Source organism: Megascapheus bottae, chromosome 6 (assembly GCF_031878675.1).
Source record: "Megascapheus bottae isolate mThoBot1 chromosome 6, mThoBot2.hap1, whole genome shotgun sequence".
NCBI classification, from domain to species: Eukaryota; Metazoa; Chordata; class Mammalia; order Rodentia; family Geomyidae; genus Megascapheus; species Megascapheus bottae.
The window spans coordinates 72575415-72596192 of NC_143514.1; the positions used below are offsets into that span (position 1 = coordinate 72575415).

At 51.4% G+C, this 20778-nt stretch overlaps 2 protein-coding genes across 2 annotated transcripts; one reads left to right on the forward strand and one right to left on the reverse strand.

Moving 5' to 3' along the window:
* The first annotated feature begins 1401 nt into the window (after window positions 1–1401).
* Window positions 1402–7418, forward strand: Ddost (dolichyl-diphosphooligosaccharide--protein glycosyltransferase non-catalytic subunit). Its single transcript, XM_090335680.1, has 11 exons — window positions 1402–1691; window positions 1813–1923; window positions 3691–3777; window positions 4463–4566; window positions 4655–4749; window positions 4975–5068; window positions 5332–5480; window positions 5872–6019; window positions 6582–6702; window positions 6809–6915; window positions 7003–7418. The coding sequence occupies exons 1-11, from the start codon at window positions 1535–1537 to the stop codon at window positions 7150–7152; spliced, it is 1323 nt and encodes a 440-aa protein (XP_090191806.1). The 5' UTR covers window positions 1402–1534; the 3' UTR covers window positions 7153–7418.
* A 1499-nt stretch (window positions 7419–8917) lies between these two features.
* Pink1 (PTEN induced kinase 1) lies at window positions 8918–20428 on the reverse strand. The gene is made up of 8 exons (XM_090335681.1): window positions 19975–20428; window positions 15647–15931; window positions 14253–14398; window positions 12730–12912; window positions 12134–12297; window positions 10479–10606; window positions 9976–10212; window positions 8918–9213 (listed from the first exon to the last, which is right to left on the reverse strand). Exons 1-8 carry the CDS (start codon window positions 20353–20355, stop codon window positions 8944–8946), a joined length of 1794 nt encoding a protein of 597 aa, XP_090191807.1. The 5' UTR covers window positions 20356–20428; the 3' UTR covers window positions 8918–8943.
* Between the last annotated feature and the right edge of the window lie 350 nt (window positions 20429–20778).

Sequence of the window (20778 nt, forward strand, 5' to 3'; positions counted from 1 at the left end):
GGACAGTTCAGGACAGTTGGAGCTAAGGGGGATTCCTATAGCTGTCTAAGGGTAGATTTATGGTTTTAGAAAACAAATGCCATCCCTGAATTTACTTGAGTTCTGCTTTAGAAAACAAATGCCACCCCTTGAATTTACACCAGTTCTGGTTAATGTTAACACAGACAGGTCAGTGCCTGGGACTTAATGGCACAATTCTGTTTCTTTAATTTATGTGCACTTTTGGGTCACTCAGTTTACATAAACAAGACGGTTGCTGCTTCAGAATGGGGGCGCTTTTTTTAGCTCTTCACTACCTCCTGAGGGCCCCAGAGTGGGAGAGGATTTGTGTCAGGAGCCCCTTCACCTACCAACAGGGAGGGTTTCATGTTTTGTGGGGATCACAGCAGTGTCCACAGGCTGCATGTCTGAGCCGAGGTGCTCTTGCCTGGAGAGGTTAGATAGGGCTCTTTCTTTAAGAGGGAGGATTCTGGGAGCTATGGGACTGTGGGGAGGGGGGTGGCAAAGGAGGGGCAAGAAGGATAAAGCTATGGAGACCTAAAAGGCAAGCAACCTCGTGAAGGGCAGCCAGTGGGATGGGGAAGGAGGTAGGGAGTGTCAGGTAAGAAGAGGCATCCAGACGCAGGATAGACTTTTGTCATTTTTGCATTGGTGGAAGTGTCAGAAACCCGGCACCGGCAGGGCCAGGGACTCAAGCCTGTGACAAATCCTACGGAGGCTGAGACCCGAGGGTCACAGTTCAAAGCCAGCTGGGGCAGAAAAGTCCTTGAAACTCTTCTCTCCAATCATTAAAAAGTCAGACCTGGTAGAGGGCCAGCCTTGAGGGAGAAAGCTAAGGGGCGGCGCCCAGTCCCTGAGTTGGAGCCATTACAGCACACTGTGCACACTGAAGGAAAAAAAGAGACGGAGATGAACGGCCCCGCGCCGCTCCACAGCTACCTTCGCCTCGGCGAGGGTGCGAGAGCTGCCTTGGAAAAGTGCCTCCCGCGGGCGCGGGCCGCGCCAGGGCGGGCGAGGGAGGCGGAGCCCGGGGTCCGAGGCCCGTCGCCGTCCGCCGCCGAGCCGTCCTCACCCCGGCAGGGAGGTGGGCCTGACTCCCAGTGCTAAGTCCACCCTAAAGCTGTGAGGGACTCGGGGCCCGGTTTGGGGTAACCGGGAACCAGCGACCACGAAAGAAGGCGTAGGACCAGACAGCGGACCAGCGGCGGGAGCTCCTGGGCGGAGCCAATAGACGCTCGGCCTTGCTGATTGGCCGCGGCGTCAGAGCTGTCTCTCTAGGATTGAGCCTTTTCCCCTGGGGAGGCGGAGCCTCAGGCCCCGTCCACCAATAGAGTTCAGAGAACCTTCCACGGTTCGGAGCACTTCCGGCGGTGTTAACTGCTCGGCACCACCGAGGCCTCGGCTCTGGTGGCCCAACGCTGAAGTCCTCGGATCACTTCCGGGTGGCGCCCCCCGGCCTCGAGCGGCGATTGGGAGACTGTAGACGGAGCACTTCCGGTGTCCAGGTGCTGGGTTCCCAGGCAGGAAGGAGAAGATGGAGCCTTGCGCCGTGACCCGCGTCGGAGCCCCCTCATGCCTGCTGCTGCTGCTGCTGCTCGGCTCGGCCTGCGCCAGCGGCCCCCGCACGCTGGTGCTGCTGGACAACCTCAACCTGCGGGAGACGCACTCGCTTTTCTTCCGGAGCCTGAGGGGTGAGAGCAGGGTCCGAGCGGCGGCCGGTGCGGTCGGGCGGGGGGCGGTGGCGCCTGCGGCTGCCGCCGCCGTGGGTCTCCTCTGCCTCAACTCCCGGTGTTTTATTACTTTCCCTTCCAGACCGGGGCTTTGAGCTCACGTTCAAGAGCGCCGACGACCCCAGCCTGTCGCTCATTAAGTACGGGGAGTTCCTCTACGACAATCTCATCATCTTCTCCCCTTCGGTGGAAGGTAAGGCCCCGCCCGCCCCGCCGCCGGAATCCGGGGCTCGGAACACCATCTACAGCTTTTTAATTTTTTTTTTTTTTTTTTTTTGCCAGTCCTGGGCTTGAGCTCAGGGCCTGAGCACTGTCCTTGGACTTTCTCAAGGCTAGAGCTCTACCACTTGAGCCTCAGCACCACTTCCGGCTTTTTTCTATGTATGTGGTACTGAGGAATTGAACCCAGGTCTTCATGCATGCTAGGCAAGCACTTTAACCACTAGGCCAAACTCCCGGCCACATCCGCCTCCTTTATTATCTTTATTTTTCTTCTCTGCATACAAGGAATACTCATTGAACAAGTGATCAAGTATTCCTTCAAGTTTTATGTTGAAGATCAAGGTTCACTTGGTGAGACAAATTGTATGTGTGTAAGTGTGAGAGTGTGTATTGGAGCTTGAATTCCGAACCTGGGTATTATCACTTAACTTTTTTTTGCTCAGGGCTGGTACTCTTTCAAGCCACATGCCCAGGCATGTGGTGAATTGGAGATGTTTCTCTTTTCAAGCCTCTATTCTCAGATCTCAGCCTCCCGAATAGCTAGGATTATAGACATGTACCACTGGTGCCTGAGACTTGGGAGACTCTTGCTAGGCCTGGATCTTGAACCCAGGGCCAGAGCACTGTTCTTGGGCTTTCTAAAGGTTAGAGCCGTACCCTTGAGCCACAGCACCACTTTCAACTTTTTCTAGGTATGTGATACCGAGAAATTGAATCTGGGGGTCTTCTTACATGCTAGGCAAGCACTCTACTACTATTAGGCCAACCCTCCTCCCCCTTCCCACCCCTTGGAGAGACTCTTAAGCCTAATGTTCTGCTATATGGCAGCTAGGTGGCATATGTTGAATTGTTGAATTGATTGGCCAGTAAAGGATAGGATCTTTTCTTTTTTTTTTTTGTAGGTCATGGGGTTTGAACTCAGCCTGGGCACTGTCCGTGAACTCTTCTGCTCAAGGCTATTGCCCTACCCTTGAGCCAAGCCCCACTTCCCATTTTCTAGAGGTTAATTGGAGATAAGAGTCTCAGGTCTTTTTGTCCCGGGCTGGCTTTGAACCTTGATCCTCAGATCTCAGCTTCCTAACCCGCTGGTTAGGATAGGATCTCGTGGTTGCAAATGTTGGGAATGAATGAGCCCTCTGTGATCACTTTATAGAAATCGGCGTGTGGTCCCGGTATGAAGAACTGGGGTGTAAATCTGCAGAACGGATGGATCAGTGGCTGCTGACTGTAAGCCAGTGAGCACTCGTGTCAGGTGGCAGGGCACGACCCGAGTCAGCAGGGAGTGGTCTTCCTCACATAGCTAGGTTTATTGGGACGGGGCTCTGGGGGGCTGTTAGTGGCCCCAGGAGAGGACTGGGTGAACACTTGTGTCAGGTGCAGGCAATGTGTTGGATTGTGTTGTTCCTGAATAATGAGTGGATAATGGCTCGTTAGGTGAATATGTTACATGTACTTGAACTCTGTGCTTGGAGCTTGACAATGAGGGGATGTTTGACTATTTCATTCATATCTCTAGAAGTCCACCCATCTGAGCTGTTCCTTTGAATATTCATTTGGGGAACATGAGGCCATTCCCCATACCACATGTAGTGTGCTAAGTCTCCCCGCTCAGTTTTGAGCCTGGCGGGATCCCACTTAATGTTTGCCCGTGGCTGCTCTGCAGCCCCCCCTCCCCTTCCCAAGTGTTAGGGGGCAGTGACAGGATGCCTCTGGTCACTGCGCCTGGCTCTTCTTTTAGACTTCGGAGGCAACATCAATGTGGAGACCATCAGCGCCTTCATTGACGGTGGAGGCAGTGTCCTGGTAGCCGCCAGCTCTGACATTGGTGAGTGTCTGGGGGTTCTGGTGCTTTCTCCCTGCTTTCTCCAGGGAGCTTGGGAGCTACTGAATTGTGGCACTGGTGGGTTGTGGCCAGGAAGCAATGAGCATGCTGCAGGGTGGTGGGGCCTCCAGTTCCTCCTGTGCATTCTGTGACAGGTAGTGAGAAACCTGGCTGGGTGGGATGCTCCTGGCTTGTTTGGTAGCTCTTTGCATAGAGAAAGGCAGATTGCCTGGAGCCTAAGGTATGGGGTAGGTTTCTGTTTTGTTTTCCGGTCTTGACTGTTGCAATGTTACCCAGAAGCAGGGAGAGCGGCCTCTGCCGTGTTTAGGTCACCTGCCTGCCCAGTCTGGCCAGGCTGCCCTCCTCTCTTCCGTATGACAGACTGCAAACTCGCATTGCTCTTGGTGGGTTTCTTGGTGGGGTGATGCCAAGGCCTGGAGGACCCCTGAGGTCCAGGTGTGACCAGGACAGCTTTGACTGAGGTAATGGCTATGTTGCAAAGGGGGTTGTGTAGAACTGGGTCATCAGGTTTATGAAGGAGAGAGTTTTGATTCTCACCCTGGAGGTTGTGCCCAGCCTAATGAAGCAGTAGGACACTAGGTGTGCCTGACCAGTATCAAGACACCATGACTGCTGGGCCGGGGCCCACTGTCCGCACTCAGCCAGGCATTTCTTGGGTCTGTTGCAGGTGACCCCCTTCGAGAGCTGGGCAGCGAGTGTGGGATCGAGTTTGATGAAGAGCAAACGGCTGTCATTGACCATCACAACTACGATGTCTCCGACCTTGGCCAGGTAATCAGGTCTGCCACTTTGCAGCAGCTAAGAGGTGCTCCCTGGCCTGGGAGTCTTTCATACCCGCTCCCTCCCCTCCCCTCTGCAGCACACACTCATAGTGGCTGACACAGAGAACCTACTGAAGGCCCCGACCATTGTTGGGAAGTCATCTCTAAACCCCATCCTATTCCGAGGAGTTGGGTGAGTGACAGGGAGGCCAACAGAAATGGCAGAAGGGGCCACCTTCCTTTGGGGGAAATTAAGCCAAACTTAAGGTTATTGGGGGATGTTCCTCTTCCAGATGAATAAAGAGGAAAGCTAAGTGCTTGACAATAAAAAGTGTTTGTCCTTGGGGAGAGAGCACCCTCGGGACTCGGGTGTCCAGGGGCCAGCCTCAGGTCAGGCTGCTGTCTCTTCCCGCTGCAGGATGGTGGCCGATCCTGACAACCCCCTGGTTTTGGACATCCTCACGGGCTCCTCCACCTCCTACTCTTTCTTCCCAGATAAACCCATTACCCAGGTGAGCAGCTTGGCATCTTGAACTTCCTGTTCCTGGGCCCAGGGGCAAGGTACTTTTTTAAATCTAAAAACCAGAGCAAAGCAGAGAATACTTGGCTGGTACTGATGGAGTTTGAGGGGCGTGGGCATGCCAGCAGCAGCGACCCCAGTTTCCTTCATGAGGAGAGGGATGTCACTACCTCTGGGTTCAGCCTCCTGTCCTCTTGCTGTGGTGGCTTTTCCTTTACCCCAGTGACATGTGCTAATTGTCTCCTCGGTCACCAGTACCCCCACGCAGTGGGGAAGAACACTCTCCTCATTGCTGGGCTCCAGGCCAGGAACAACGCCCGGGTCATCTTCAGCGGCTCCCTGGACTTCTTTAGTGATGCCTTCTTCAACTCCGCTGTGCAGAAGGCCACGCCTGGTGCCCAGAGGTAGCGCAGGGGCTCAGCCGCCGTCTGGGCGTGGGGAAGAAGCAGCCTTCCAAGCTAAAGATGTTGCTGTGTTGCTGGTATTGGTGCTCCAGAGTCTCAAGATACAATGACTGTCTAAAAGCTCCTAACCTCCAGCACTGCTTTTAGAAAACTGTCTCTATGGCTGGAGATGCAGCTCAGTGGTAGAGCACTTGCCCAGCGTGCATAAGCCCCTGAGTTCCAAACCCAGTCCCACCAGAGAAAGCAAAAAGCCTGTGACTTGCAGGTGACACCCAAAGAGACCAACACTGCTTGTACCTTTCATCATTTTTCACTTTCCCATTCAGTGGCCTGCTGGGTTCCATGGGGGAAGAACTGGGCAAAGGCTCTATAGTTTCCGTTTCTCCTGCAGGTATTCCCAGACGGGTAACTATGAGCTGGCTGTGGCCTTGTCCCGCTGGGTGTTCAAAGAGGAGGGCGTCCTCAGGGTGGGGCCTGTGTCCCATCATCGAGTGGGTGAGAAAGCCCCCCCCAACGCCTACACGGTTACTGACCTAGTGGTGAGTGCTTGGGAAGGAGGCCCCAAGGTTTGTGCCAAGTTGAGTCTATAGCTGGAAAGCATTTACTGAACATTATGATGTCAGGGTATATATAGGATGAATCTTTACCTCTCCTTCTAGAAAGCTGCTTGAGGTGCAGTCTGGTGCTAAACCCATGCTCTGACATGAGGCCTCCTTTTGAAGAGCTGTGTGTGTTTGTGGGAGCACTGGGCTGGGGGGTGGGGGAGACCTGAGTCTGGGAAGTCAGTTGTACCAGATGTACATTTCAGCTGGGACTCAGGGATGGAACTGTCAGGCCAGAGAAGAGAAAGGCAGGCTAAGGCAGGTGGGCAGTGGTGGAGACTCGCGTGCACTCAGAAGAAGAGTGCTTTGGGCTCCCATGGACTCTGCATGGATGCTTCCAGCTGTGTGGTCAGCCCTGGCCCTGGAAGGTGGCAGGGTTCCTTCAGGTTCCTGGACTCCTGGGAGTCCCTGTCTAGTGTGTAGATTTAGAATTAAGGCAGCATGGCCTGCAGTCTGTGCCTCACCAGCCACTGCTGGCTGAGCTAGCCTTTTATCGCAGGAGTATAGCATCGTGATTGAGCAGCTCTCCAATGGCAAGTGGGTCCCCTTTGATGGCGATGACATCCAGCTGGAGTTTGTTCGCATTGATCCTTTTGTGAGGACCTTCTTGAAGAGGAAAGGTAGATGCAGCTCCTGCCAGAGGGGGTGAAAGGGAGCCTCCAGGCGCTGTGCTTGCCCAATGGCCAAATGACGCTGGCCTGGATGTGCATGTTATTTCTTCCCCAGGTGGAAAATACAGTGTCCAGTTCAAGTTGCCAGATGTGTATGGCGTATTCCAGTTTAAAGTAGATTACAACCGGCTTGGCTACACACACCTGTACTCCTCCACTCAGGTAAGCAAGGGCGGTGTGGTTGCGGCTGACTGGTACCCGGCACAGGCCTCCCAGCGGCCAGGGCCTACCACCTTTGTCCTGTCCCAGGTGTCAGTGCGGCCACTCCAGCACACACAGTATGAGCGCTTCATCCCCTCAGCCTACCCCTACTATGCCAGCGCCTTCTCCATGATGGCAGGACTCTTCATCTTCAGCATCGTCTTCTTACACATGAAGGAGAAGGAGAAATCGGACTGAGGGACCAGAGCCAGGACTCGACACAGCAGAGCGACACACATGATTTTATTAGGGCGAGCTGGTTTTGTTGTTGTTTCAAGTCGTGGGAAATAGCACAGCCTTACCTCAGTGGGGGACGTGGCATTAGTACCAAGGGGTGGGGGCTGGGAAATAATTTTTATGTAAGTTTTTTCATCTTGAATTACATGGCATTTTTCACACGTGCAGTCACTTTTCTAATCCAAAATAAAGAGAAATGCTGGCCCTGTCATGAGGTCACGTGGGGACACCGTTCTGAGATGACTGGATATGTACTAGCAAATTGAGTGTGTGTGTGTGTGCGCGCGCGCACACTGGCACTGAGGCTTAGACTCAGAACCTCTTCATTTTTTTCCCCACTTACTATTAGTATTCTACCACTCTGAGCCATGCTCAGAATCCCAAATTTGTTTACTGAGGCTAGTTTCAAACCTCAGTACACCGAGGCTAGCTTCAGACCTCTGTACTCAGGTTTCGGCTGCCTGAGGGTGACAGGTGTGAGCCACCAGTGCCTCGCAGTTAACTTTGTCTAGTTTTGCCAAAAATTGTCTTTTAACTATGAAATGACTGCGTGCTAACTTCTCAGCAGCTAAAGTGGCTAATGCCTAAGGGGAGGTGGGAATGTCTGGGATAGCAGCTCCGGATTATCAGAATTGCATGGTTTAAGATAATTTTTTGCTCACTACTATAGTTCGTGGCCTCATTCTTTAAAAGCATGAGTAAGATTCTATATGAAGTCTCTCATGGCCAGAGCGTAAGGATCAGTCTGAAAGCCCAATGCTCAGTTCAGCATGTGCATGTGTAGTGTGCCCTCTAAATCTGTATTTGGTCTCACACGTCCTGTGAGGCGCAAGGCCGTAGGGGAATCAGGAGGTTTAGAGCCACACTGTTAACTTAGGGCTCCACAGCCTTTTTAGACAGCACAGGCTGGGTGAGTTCAGTGGTTAGAGCTGGGAGGGAAGCACGCCATTGCAGAGGCAGGCCTCCCAGGCCTCCTTCCCATTGATTTTTATGATCCCTGAATTACTAATGTGCACAAGTGTTTGCCTCAGCCAGGTAGAGCATGCCTCTTGGGGCCATGCTGATCCACCTGCTCCCCACAGCCACTCACTGCTTGGTCCGGGCCCTCTGTTAGGAGGCCCAGGTCTGACCCTGATTCAGCCCAGCCATTGAATGCGGGAGACCTGTGAGGACAGAGCAGGGCTGAAGGTGATCATGAGCATGGCTTCTCTGCTGCAAGAGGACGCAGTGCCTTTCACACTGAAGTGCAGGGACCTCATGTTCTCAGGGTTAGGTCTTGTGAACTGATTCAGACCAGAGGTTGGCAGGCTGGCCTATGGGCCATAGGTAGCTTGCCACTTGCAGCCTTGAAGTGGTTTTTACATTGTTAAGTGGTTAGAGAAATGACACATGACAATTCCAATTTCAGGGTCCACAAATAAAGCTGTGCTGGAGCACAGCACTGGTTTGTTACACCTGCTTTGTGTGTTAGGAGAGCTGAGTAGTTGCAACAACTTAGTTTACTATCTGGCCTTCCACAGAGCTTGCCAACTCCTGCAGTGAGAAGAACTTAAGTCTACATAGGTTATAGAATTTAAGAGTTAGTGGCTACAGATCAAACTGAATCAACTTGTTCTGTTTGCCAAAGTAACACTCATTTTTGGCTGACCAGCCCCTCACTCTGCTTGTCTCCTGACTCCCATGCTCCCAGCCCGCTCATGTGGCATCCACACACCTTCACACCACATGCTTCAAGGTCCTTTTAGTGACACATCAGTGATACACAGCGTCTGGGGCCGCCCTCCAGGAGCTGAGCAGGAGGGCTGCCTGGCAGAGTGCATCACACTCCAGATTAGCCAGAAACAACATCTTCAGCTTTGTTTCCAGGCAGCTCTTTATCAGCCTGTTGGCCAGCAAAGTGGCTGCTGATTGCTGGAGAAGCCAGCCGATCATCTTGTCTAATTTCAGGTTCTTCAGGGCTAAGATATGTTCACCCCAGAGGCTTAAGTGGAGTACATTTGCAGCCACTCGGGCTGATGGTCTCTGCAACAGAAAGAGGGTGGAGGTAAGAGTCTTACATACTTTAGTGCCAGGCTGGCTTTGAACCTTGATCCTCAGATCTCAGACTCCTAAGTAGCTAAGATTACAGGTGTGAGGCACCGCACCTGGCTATAAGGCATTCTTAATGTGGAGTCATGCCAAGGCCTTCCTCCACCTCTCCATCCTGGTAGGCTTCCCTCAGCTGACACACAGGCATTTGCGCTGTTAAATTCAGGCCTGTCTCTGTCCTTCCTGCTGTGTTACCCACCTGAGTCAGGCCTGCTGCTCCAGTTACAGCTTCTAACAGTCTGGCCCTTCCTGTTTTTATACTAACCTCATAGTGTCCAGATCTGCTCTCTGAAATACCTTCCTACTCCCCCCGCCCCCCCCCCACCGGTCAGATGAGATCTCAATTGTTTCCATATGCTGCATCTCTATTTCTCAAAAAAAGCATCCTTTGCCCTCTGAGTAACTTTCTAGGTAACTACAAGAGCCAAAGAGAAGACAGGTTGGGCTCAGTAAATGCTTGCTTAGCATGCACAGGGCCCTGCGTTCTAGCCCCAGCACTAAAATTAAAGAAGCCAAGAAGAGGTGACATGATAGAATTCGAGTAATGGTTTGGTGGCCAGTTCCTTTACTCTGGTTAATTCTCAGATTTACTGTCTACTCCTGTACTTGCCTTACACCTGTGTGTGCCAGACCCTGTGCTTGCCAAAGCAACGTGGAACTCCCCAGACACACAGTCCCCTAAAAGCCTGGCCTTACCTTGCTGGCCTCTCGTTGAAGCAGTGCCCTCACCAGCTGCCGGGCATCCAGAGGCACCATCTCGGGCAGCTGAGGGAGTTGAGACTCTTGGTAACTGCGGCTTTCCAGGTGGGCCCTTCCCTGGCCGTAGAAGGGATTGGCCATGCCAAAGATTTCATATGCAATGGCTCCTACCGCCCAGGCATCAGCCTTGCTGTAGTCAATCACAGTCCTGGGGCCAGGACAGGCTGTGGACACCTGCACAGGAGACAGAGGGTAAAAGGTCAGGCGCTGTTTCTGTGTCACCAAAGCCAGAGGCTAATCTGTCCCCAGGGACCCAAGCTGGAATAAGTGGAAGGTCAGGCCCAAAGGGATCTTGGAGGCTGGCCAGTTGAAGACAAAACTCATATCCTGGGATGGAGGGAGCCAGGCTAAAGCAAAGCAGCAGGGAAGGGGGTGTGTGTCTCATGCCTTTGCTGAGTGGAAGCATCTGCTAATGGTAGAGGATGCAGAGCAGGACTTACCTCAGGAGCCATCAGGCAGCCGTTTCCACCCCGATCCACGTACCAGCTGGTGAAAGGCAGCTGCAGGCCGAGGTGCTCGTCAGCGAGGCAGCAGCCAAAGTCAGAGATCACCAACCAAGGACAGCCATCTGGAGGAGCAGGAGAGGCGAGCCGTGAGTGTTCTGCCCAGGAAACCTACTCTTGCCCTCTGAAAGCCACCACCAAGAGGGTGAGCTGGGCTAACAGGTGGTGTGCCCAGAAGCACAGGTCAGGCTATGAGTAGAAACTGACTCGCCCAGGAGCTGAACAGGAGGGCCAGCCACAGAACAGGGAAGTGCCTCCCAGAGACAAGAGCCCACACAGAGGACTAGGTGAGAGGAGCCAGAGCTATTCCAAGACCAGAGGAGTCGGAACTTGGCTCAGGTGATCTCCAAGAGGCTTTTCATGTTAGGAGTCTTGAGTTCAGTCCTGAAGCTCCAATAAACCTAAGAATGCATTAGGAATAAGTTGTTTGTGAAAGTATCCATAGGGTTTCTTTAGTCATTTAGCTGCATATCTAATTATTTTAAATCTAGTTTTAAGAACTTACTAAGTAGTATATGGGAGACAGAACCAGGAAGATTTCAAATTCAAGGTACATAGAAAGTTCAAGAGCAGCTGGGCACAGTGGTTCACGCCTGTAATCCTAGCTACTCTGGAGGCTGAGATTTGAGGATCAAGGTTCAAAGCTAGCTGGGTACAAAAGGACCTGAGACTCTTATCTCCAATTAACCTCCAGAAAACAGGAAGTGGGACTTGGCTCAAGGGTAGGGCAGTAGCCTTGAGCTGAAGAGCTTGGGGTCAGCACCCTAGGGGAAGTTGAAGTCCCATGGCCCACAAAAAAGAAAAGAAAGTTCAAAACCAGTCTGAGCTACATAGTGGGACCTTGTCTTAAGAAAACGGAACTTTGTCTTAAAGGCTGGTGATACAGCTCAGTGCAAGTGCAGATAACATGGGAAAGATCCTGGATTTTAGCCTTAGAGGTTCCCTTGTCAAATATCAGAAATGTGACTCTTTGAAATGAGGCAGGCAGCTTCTATTGGGTACTTCCAGTGCTGGGAACTTCCAGAAGCACTGGGCTTCCATTTGCATGGCTTTTACTGAATTACTTTTGCTACTGAGTTAAATCCAGCTCAATTTTACTACATTAAAACACACACACAGGGCCAGGAGTTTGGCCTAGTGGTTAAAGTGTTTACCTAGCATGCACGAAGACCTGGGTTCGATTCCTTGGTACCACATATATAGAAAAAGCCGGAAGTGGTGCTGAGGCTCAAGTGGTAGAGCTCTAGCCTTGAGAAAGTCCAGGGACAGTGCTCAGGCCCTGAGCTCAAGCCCAGGACTGGCAAAAAAATAAAAAATAAAAAAAACCAAAACACACACACACACATACACACACAAAACCAAACCAAACCAAAACAAAACAAAAAAACCCTGCAGTACTGAGGCTCTTATTGTGCAAGCGGGCATCAGAGTACTGTGGAACTGACTCCCTAAGGAAGGGAAGCCCACAAAAAGAGGGGTTGTCTCTCTGGAGTATGGAGGTAAAGAAGCCACAGCAGGACCAAACATAAAACCCAGCAGGGAGCTGTGGGTCCCAATGTCTTGAGAAGACCGAGGCCAGAGCAAGTACCTACCTGCACCCAGCTCCACGAGGACGTTGTCAGACTTGAGGTCTCGGTGTGCGATGCCCTGCTGGACCAGGTGATCCACACCTTCCAGTAACTGCAGGATCATCATGGTGGCCAGGCGGGGGCTAGGAGCGTTTGCATGAAGGTACTGGCGCAGGGTACAGGGGTAGCTGGCAGAAGGGGACAGGGCTTTTGGTTGTCAGGCAGTGGTAATCCCTGGCACCCCACTCACTGCTAGTACTAGGCCTTTTCTCTTTCTCATCCGGGAGCTTTTCAATTTTTTTCCCCCATGTATCCTCTTTGTTTCCATCATCCCGAAAGGCGGAGCTGGGAGAGAGGGGGCTCCACAGGTTCAAAATAACAGTCATGCTGCCCCACTTAGGAGATGGAGGAGGGTGACACAAGCCACAGAGAAGGGAGCAGTCAAATGTACCAAAAGCATCAGATGGGAAGTGCGTCCTAGAAGACAAATTGCTCTCATGGAGGCTGCTGCCTGCCACCTCCTCTGCATGCACTCTCTTCCTGGAAGTTCTGAGGCAGGGACCAGATCCCACCCCTAAGGTGAGGCGGCTCTGGGGTCCTGCTGTAGCTCTGCTACTTACTTCTTCATTACGAGGAACAGCGTGCGTCCGTGGCCCAGGCCTTCTGGGTGGAGACTTGGGGGCAGCACGTCAGGGTAGTCGGCCAGGGCCCCCGGCAGCAATGGCACAGATGAAGTGAAGGCGCGGAAAACTCGGATGATGTTGGGGTGTGGGGTCAGCTGCTTGGAGCCTCTCTTGGATTTCCTGTTCAGTCAAATAGGACAGGTAGATGAGGCCAGTTACCCCAGATGGCAGGTGAAAAGACAGCGAAAGACGCCACAATACCAGCATGCATTTATTCCATACCAGTACTTAGTGTACTGTGTTCCAGCTACTGAGCATGGGGTTGGGGGAAAATCCAAATGGGGTGACTCCCAGTCCACCCGTCTGTCCATCTAACCTAGCCTATCATGTGTACAAGCTGCCATCCATCTCACATGGCAGAAGATGGGTTAGGAGACCCTGGAAGCAGCTTGGGCCTGAACTTTGCCTCTCTAAGGTACCAAGTTACTTCTCTGGTGTGTAGCAGGTGTTCCTACCTGTGGGAACAGAGCACCACTGGGTGGCGGCGTGCCCACACAGTTTGGCAGGAATTGGAGCATCTGGGTAGATTTTTCCAGCATTCTGAATTGGACACAACTGATGGCCTTCTCCCCTGCGCCACCGTGAATCAGCCAGCTGCATTACTAGTTGGGGTCAAGCGCTATTATACATTTCCCCATACAGCACCTCATCACCACAAAAGTAATGAGTACATTTCTTTTTGAGCACTGTTACCCCCAGGTGTAGGGGTGTGTGTGTGTGTGTGTGTGTGTATGTCTTCCTTTTGTGGGTCATGGGGCTTGAACTCTGGGGCTGGGCGCTGTCTCTGAGATCTTCAGCTCAAGGCTGTGGTCCTACACCTTGAGCCACGGCCCCTCTTCCTGTTTTCTAGTGGTTAATTGGAGATAAGAGTCTCAGGCTGGCTTTGAACTGTGAACCTCAGGTCTCAGCCTCTTGAGTAGCTAGGATTACACGTGTGAGCCACCATGCCCAGCTTCAGATCTGTATATTTTTATCTTGTAAACTTGCAAATGGAAAACAATGCAAACCCACTGATGGGTATGATTTTGCTGGACTAGACTTCTCTCTCTTTTGAACAAGTCAAAATATTTTTCCCCAAAATATTTTTTTGTTTTTGTTTTGTTTTTGCCAGTCGTGGGTCTTGAATTCAGGGCCTGAGCCCTGTCCTTGGACTTTCTCAAGGCTAGAGCTCTACCACTTGAGCCTCAGCACCACTTCCGGCTTTTTTTTTTGCTATGTATGTGGTACCGAGGAATCAAACCCGGGTCTTCGTGCATGCTAGGCAAGCACTTTAACCACTAGGCCAAACTCCCGGCCCTCCCCAAAATATTTTTATATGACTACAAAAAGAACTATGAAAGGGCTAATTACCTAATAAGCTTGTATTGGCCATCTGGAATATGCATTAAATGACTTTTTAATAGGTCAAACAAAAAAAAGAAAAATAACTCACTGTCTTTCTGGAGGACATGGGCACGTACCTGTAAGTGAATGCTCCATACTCCCCGGCGGGCATGGGCACGTACCTGTAAGTGAATGCTCCATACTCCCCCGCCAAAGCCACTCGGCTAGCTGGGACCAGTTCCTGGCTCATTGTGCTTAAGATGGCTTCGCTGGAAGAGCCGGCCTGGAACATACCCATAAGCCCCCCTTGGTTACACACATCGGCATGGAATGGCCAGATTCAAGCCCTGCCTGTGACCTGGACCACGACAGTGCTGCCTAGAAATGGCTTTGAGATTCAACATCAGATGACCTCTGGAGCAGCAAGCAAAATTTGGTTCTCCTGAGAATATGAGATGGATGTGCTATCTGTGTCAACTCAGACCTTGGCAGCCAAGGTGTCCAGGGCAGGAGAGCCAGGATAGTCAGGACTCAAAACACTACTTCTTGTCACAGATGCCTCTGGTCAATGCCAGCTCAAAAGTGACCACTGAGTCACGAAGTCTCATCATACCAGTTTCCTTCAGCACACAGGCAGAACCCAAGGAACAGTCCCTGAATTAGGCCGCATGGGATCACAGGGAAACCTTCCTCATCGCCTAACGATGAGTGATTTTCCTCACTTCATTCCCAACAGATCCAGCACCTAGAAATCTTGGCCTATGATCAAAAGTCCTTTGCCCTGTGCCTGCCTTATCTGCCACACTCAGCAGTGGGAGTTTGGTCTATGGCTAGATTTTTTCACAGGCAGAGGACCTGGGTGCTCATGAGGTATTCAACTGTTTAACTTCACGCCCAAAGCAAAACAAGAAACTCTTGCTTTACTCTTCAGTGTCCATTATCAGCCCCTGTGGCCAGGCATCTTAGCCTTGAATGGATGCTTTCACAGCAGAAGAAAACACTAGGCGTTAGCTGATTTTCTAAAGGTCATCTTTGCAGTAGTAAGATAAAAACATGAGGCAGAAAGCCTTGGTTTTGTGGGCATCAGGGGGGACACTCCACAATATCTCAATGCTTTGGGTCCTTCGAGAACTGAAAGTGGGGAGGTGACAGAAAGACTTTGGTCTAGAAGTGGGCCTCTCCTCTCTAGGGATGCAGGCTATAGAAGGAGGGGAAGGAAGGACAAGACGATCGTTTGTCTGACCTGAAGTGCATGAGCCATCAAGTCAGAAGTCAGAGGTAGGCATGTGCTATTCAGAATGTGCTTGACAGACCTGTGGCCATGGTTGGAGATTGCTAGAAAGTCATAGACTATTAGCCCACTCTTAAGGTACTGAATGGTGAGCTATGGTTAGAATCTGAGCTATGTAGCTTCAGATGCTCACCCAAGACTGTGAGGAAGCCTAGCACATGGGTTCCCTTCCTGTGGAGAGCCTGCATCTTTTCCGGTGTACTTTCAGGTCCACAAAGATAGATAGGACCCCAGCCTTACCGAGATGTTCCACATCATCTTGATGGCGAGGGGAAAGACAGAGGCCGAGGGAGCCCTCTCTCCCTCCTGCTGTGGGATCACATCCGGTTCTCTGTCTGGAAGAGGCCCCATGTGCTTTGCCTTCTCCAGATACTGGGGCAATGCAGACATGGTGGCTTCATACACAGCAGCACTGCAGCCCTTGCCAATGGATTGTCCAATCAGATAGTCCTCTAGCCGGAAGCCCTGCCAGTGTCGCCTGTCCAGTGGGTCAGGCACCAGCTTGTTCCTCTGGGTAAAAATTGCCTGGGAGGGAAAAGAATGTCCTGTGAGCCAAGGAGGATTATTAAGGAAGGACCTTAGGGAGACGGAGAGTAAGGGGTAGAGTGAGGCAAGGACAGTAGCCCAGAACAACCAACACACTGGATCTGACTATCTGGGATACAAGCCATCTTGCTACTGTCTCATTATTCAGAACTATCAGTCTTACACTCTATTCCTTCACTGTGATCAGGGACAGGTCAATACTGCATCAGTATGTGTGCGTGCACACACGCATGAGCATGTACATGTGCATGTAGGCCTATGTTTTTTTTTTTTTTTTTGAGCCAGTCCTAGGGCTTGAACAATGCTCAGGGTCTGAGCATTGTCGTTGGATTTTCTCAAGGCTAGAGATCTACCATTTGAGCCACAGCATCACTTCTGAATTTTTCTATGTATATGGTACTGAGGAATTGAACCCGGGTCTTCAAGCATGCAAGGCAAGCACTCTACCACTAGGCCAAACTCCCAGCCCAGGCCTATGGATTTTGTCTACTGAATGGAGTCATGTGATCACCACCACAGTAAAGATGCAGAACTATCCCTCACTGTAGAACAACTTCCTCTCTCTGCTCCTGGCCACCCCAATCTATTCTCCATCTCATAGACACAGAATCACATATTGGGTAACTTTTGCAACTGCCTTTTTTAGGGAAACATGAACCCTTGATGTTCATTTAGTGGTTCCTGTATGTGTAGTTACATGCAGGTTTTTGAGGTATCAAGTGAGTAAAGTCTAGATAAGAGCATACCAATGTCAAGTTTCCTGGTTTGACATCATATTGATGTTTGTAAATTGTCATAGTAGATGAGGAATACTTTGTGCTATTTTGAACAACTTCCTGTGATTCTACAAGTATTTCAAAACAGAAAGTGAAAAAAAAAAAAAGATCTCATTCTTAGTAGTACACTGAGCAGAATCTCATTTTGGATGTTCCAGAGTTTGTGTAACCATCACTCGCTGATAATATCTGGCTGGTAATTATATCTAGTATTATGAATACTGCTTGTAATCACTTATGTAGAGTTTTCTAGGAAATTTACAGTTAGATTGTCAAACATACATAGAACTATTTTTTCTGGTTTTTTTTGTGTTTTTTTTGGCCAGTCCTAGGCTTAGGTTCAGGGCCTGAGCTCTGTCCTTGGGCTTTCTCAAGGCTAGAGCTCTACCACTTGAGCCACAGCACCGCTTCTAGCTTTCTTTCCATGTATGTGGTACCAAGGAATCAAACCTGAATCTTCCTGCATGCTAGGCAAGCACTCTACCACTGGCCAAACTCCTGGCCCATAACCTTCCTTTTATGTTACCAGTTTCTCTGCATCATCACCCAATTTGGTTTTGCCACTATTTTATTTCAGCTATTCTAATCATTGTTGTATTTGTTGTTTTCTGTATTAGTACTGGCACTTGAACTCAGGGCCTGGAGATGTCCCTTAGCTTTTTTACTCAAGGCTAGAGCTAGCCACTTGAGCTACAGCTTCATTTCCAGTTTTTTGGTGTTTAGTTAAAGCTAAGTCTTCAGATTCTCAAATCTCAGCCTCCTGAGTATCTAGGATTACAAGCATAAGCCGCAGGCACTGGCTCATTGTGTTGCATGTGGAATGTGCATTTATCAAATGGCTAGTGCTGCTGAACATCTATTTTGTCTGGCATGTGCACCTCCTCTTCTGCAGTATATACCTATGTTTTTTTTTTCTTTTAAAAGATAGGGTTTTCCTGTGTAATCTGGGTTGACCTTGAACTCAGGATCTTCCTGGCTTTGCCTCTAGAGGGCTGGAATTATAGGTATGTGACACTGCAAAGTTCTTTTCTTTACAAGCTCAATCTTGAATAGGCAAAAGCCAGGATTCTGCTGTTGATTTTGTTCAAAAGAAAATGCTTAAAATTTAAATATAAAATTAACGAGTAACTAAAAATGTTAAGACACAGGAAATGTGAGAAAGGGGTTACATGGATGGCAAGCTAAGGAGGGTCAATTTTAGGAACAAAAAGGGATTTTAAGTTTTAAGTAGGATTTGTGAAATTTCCCCTCCTTAGTTCCTGCCAATTAAGACCAAGACAGGACTGGGGACTAGGCCAGATGACATCAGTCACCCCAAACGAGCAAGAGTTCAACCATGAGGAACAAGAGCTGGGCTGGAAACCAGGAAACATGGGAAAGGCTACCTGTTCCTTAACCTACATGTCCTTGGGACCTCCCTCCATCCCCCCCCAGCTCTGATCTGTAAAAAGCAGGGTGGCATTTACTCAGTAAGGGATGCAAACCAGGACAAAGTTTGTTCTCTGGCATCCAACAGCCTTCAGACCTCAACTTCAGGCTGGCTCTTCCCTGGATCTGCAGACTTCCCCTGCTGGCCAGGACATGGTGAGCCAAGACCTTAAAATAACTCTCTCTATAAATATACATCCTCTGTTGGTTCTGTTTGTGTAGCTGCCCTAACCAAATCACTTTAGTAGAGCAGAAACAGAGGTCACAGGGCTACTTACTTTAAAAAGTAATCCTAAAAACTCCTATATATCTTGGCACTACCCAGGTTAATGAACACTACCTAGGTAAACTAGATGTTAGTTGGATGTGCTGCTTCCTCCTGCTTGCCTTTTTTTAGCTGGTAAATCACTTCAACTCCCTGAATGTGTCCTCTTCCATAAACTGACCTCAAAGGATAAGTGTTTGACTATCACAAGTGTATGACTCAGCTGTCAGTAAATTTTAAGAAAGTGTACACAGAACCAGCCAGTGTGGTGGTACATGTGTAATCCAAGCGCTCTGGAAGTGGAGGCAGGGGACTGCACGTTCAGAGCTGGTCTTAGACAATGCTGGTGCCTCATGTCTGTCATTCTAGCTCCCTCGGAGCTAGGGATTGAGAGTGGAAGCCAGTCCAGGCTGCAATATTCTTATCTCCAATTTACCAGCAAAAGGCCAGAAGTAAAGTTGTGGCTCAAAAAGTAGACCACAGCCTGGATGTGGTGGCTCAGGCTTGTAATCCTAGCTACTCAGGAGGCTTAGAGCTGAGGATCAAGGTTCAAAGCCAGCCCTGGCACAAAAGGACCTGGGACTCTTATCTCCAATTAACCTCTAGAAAACAGGAAGTGGAGCTTGGCCCAGAGGTAGGGTGGTAGCCTTGAGCTGAAGAGCTCAGGGACAGCGCCCAGGCCGAGTTCAAGCCCCATGACCCACTAAAAAAGACAAAAAAAAAAACCCATCAGCCTTGAGCAAAAAGCAAAGGGATAGCACCCAGGCTCTGTGTTCAAGCCTCAGTACCAGACTGTCTGTGCTACACAGTGAGACCCGGTCCCAAAACAAGAGGTGAGAGGGGGGAGAAAGAGAAGAGGAGGAGCAAAAAGAGGAGGAGAGAGGGAGAAAGGGAGGAAAGAAGGAAGGAAGGAAAAGAAAATTCAGACAAAACCATGTGCCATGGTGTGACTGGAACTATAATTCGGGTGTCTTTCAACACATTGTGTAAGGATGGGAGATACTGTCATTGCATCAGGTCATTGAATAAATCAGCCCTCATTGGTGATTTCCAAGCAATTTCCAGCTCAGAGGAAAACAGGCCTTAACCTCTGAGCAGTCCTTTACCCGACCCACTCCAGTCCCGGCCTTCGTGACCCGCAGCCGCGCGCCCCAGCTCGGGAGCGGCCGGGGTCACGCTCTAGGCCCGCCCACACTGGGCTCGGGCCCACCCCACATCTCAGACCAGGCTGATCGGGAGAGCAGAGCGCTCCCAGCGGCTCGCAGGCAGAAAAGGCCGATGTTCAATGCTCGCGGCCTCTCGAGCCGGCGCCAGAGTGACCGGAGGCTAGCTCTGCCCTGGCCCCGCCCCAGGCAGTACAGCCACTCAGACTCAGGACCGCTCAGTCCCCGCCCCAGCCGCGTACCGGGTCTGCCTGCGGCGGGAGCTGTGCAGCGGCTAACCGCTCTGCCCGCCCCGCCCCTCTCCAGGCCCCGCCCCCGCCAGGCCCCGCCCCGGCCTGGCTCAAGGCCTATCCCCAGGCGCACTCTGCTCTTGGCCCCGCCCCTGCTCACCTGGATCTCCCGACACGCTGCGGCGGCCCGCCGGCCCTCCGCCTGCTTCTCCTCGATGAGGCCCAGCCCCAGCCCGAAGGCCAGAAAGACGGCTCTGCCGCCAGGGCTCGCGCCGCCCCGGGCCCGCGTCACGAACTGCCTCTGGAGTCGCGCCGCCAGCCCCGCCACCGACTGGCGGAAGAAGCGGTAGCGGCCGGGGAGCTGGAGGCCGCCGGGCTCTGCGCCGGGTCCGGCGGCCCGGCCGGGGCGGCCTCCACAACCCCAGCCTGCAGCCGGGCCGGGGCGCGCCCAGGCGTAGGCCAGGCCGGGCTTAGCTGTGAGGCGCAGCAGCAGCGCCCGACCCAGCTGTAGGCCTCGGCCAAGTGCCTGTCGTACGGCCATGGTGGCGCTGCGACCCGGCCCCGCCGCCGCCGCCGCCGCTACCGACGAAGACCGGGACGCGCCGACAACAACAAACTTGGGGGCGGGGCCTCCGCGCTGGCGCGCGCTGGTGGGCGTGGCGCCCACGGCGGTTCCCCGGCTGGGCGCGCGAGGGCGCTGTGCGCGCACTCGCGGGCCGCTTGCAATTCCAGTGGTATCACTGGTTCTGGACGAAAAAAACAAGAGAATTGGGCAGGAAAACTAGATTTGTCATTGATTACCACTGACATATCCTTCACGTATTTTATTTAGCTTTTCCCACCGGTGATAAAAGAAGGTCATTCTATTTAAAATGGTTAGTACTGGGGTTTGAACTCAGGTCCTCTGGCTTGGCAGGCACTCCACCACTGGAGTCGTGCCCTCGGCTCAGGAATGCCATGTTTA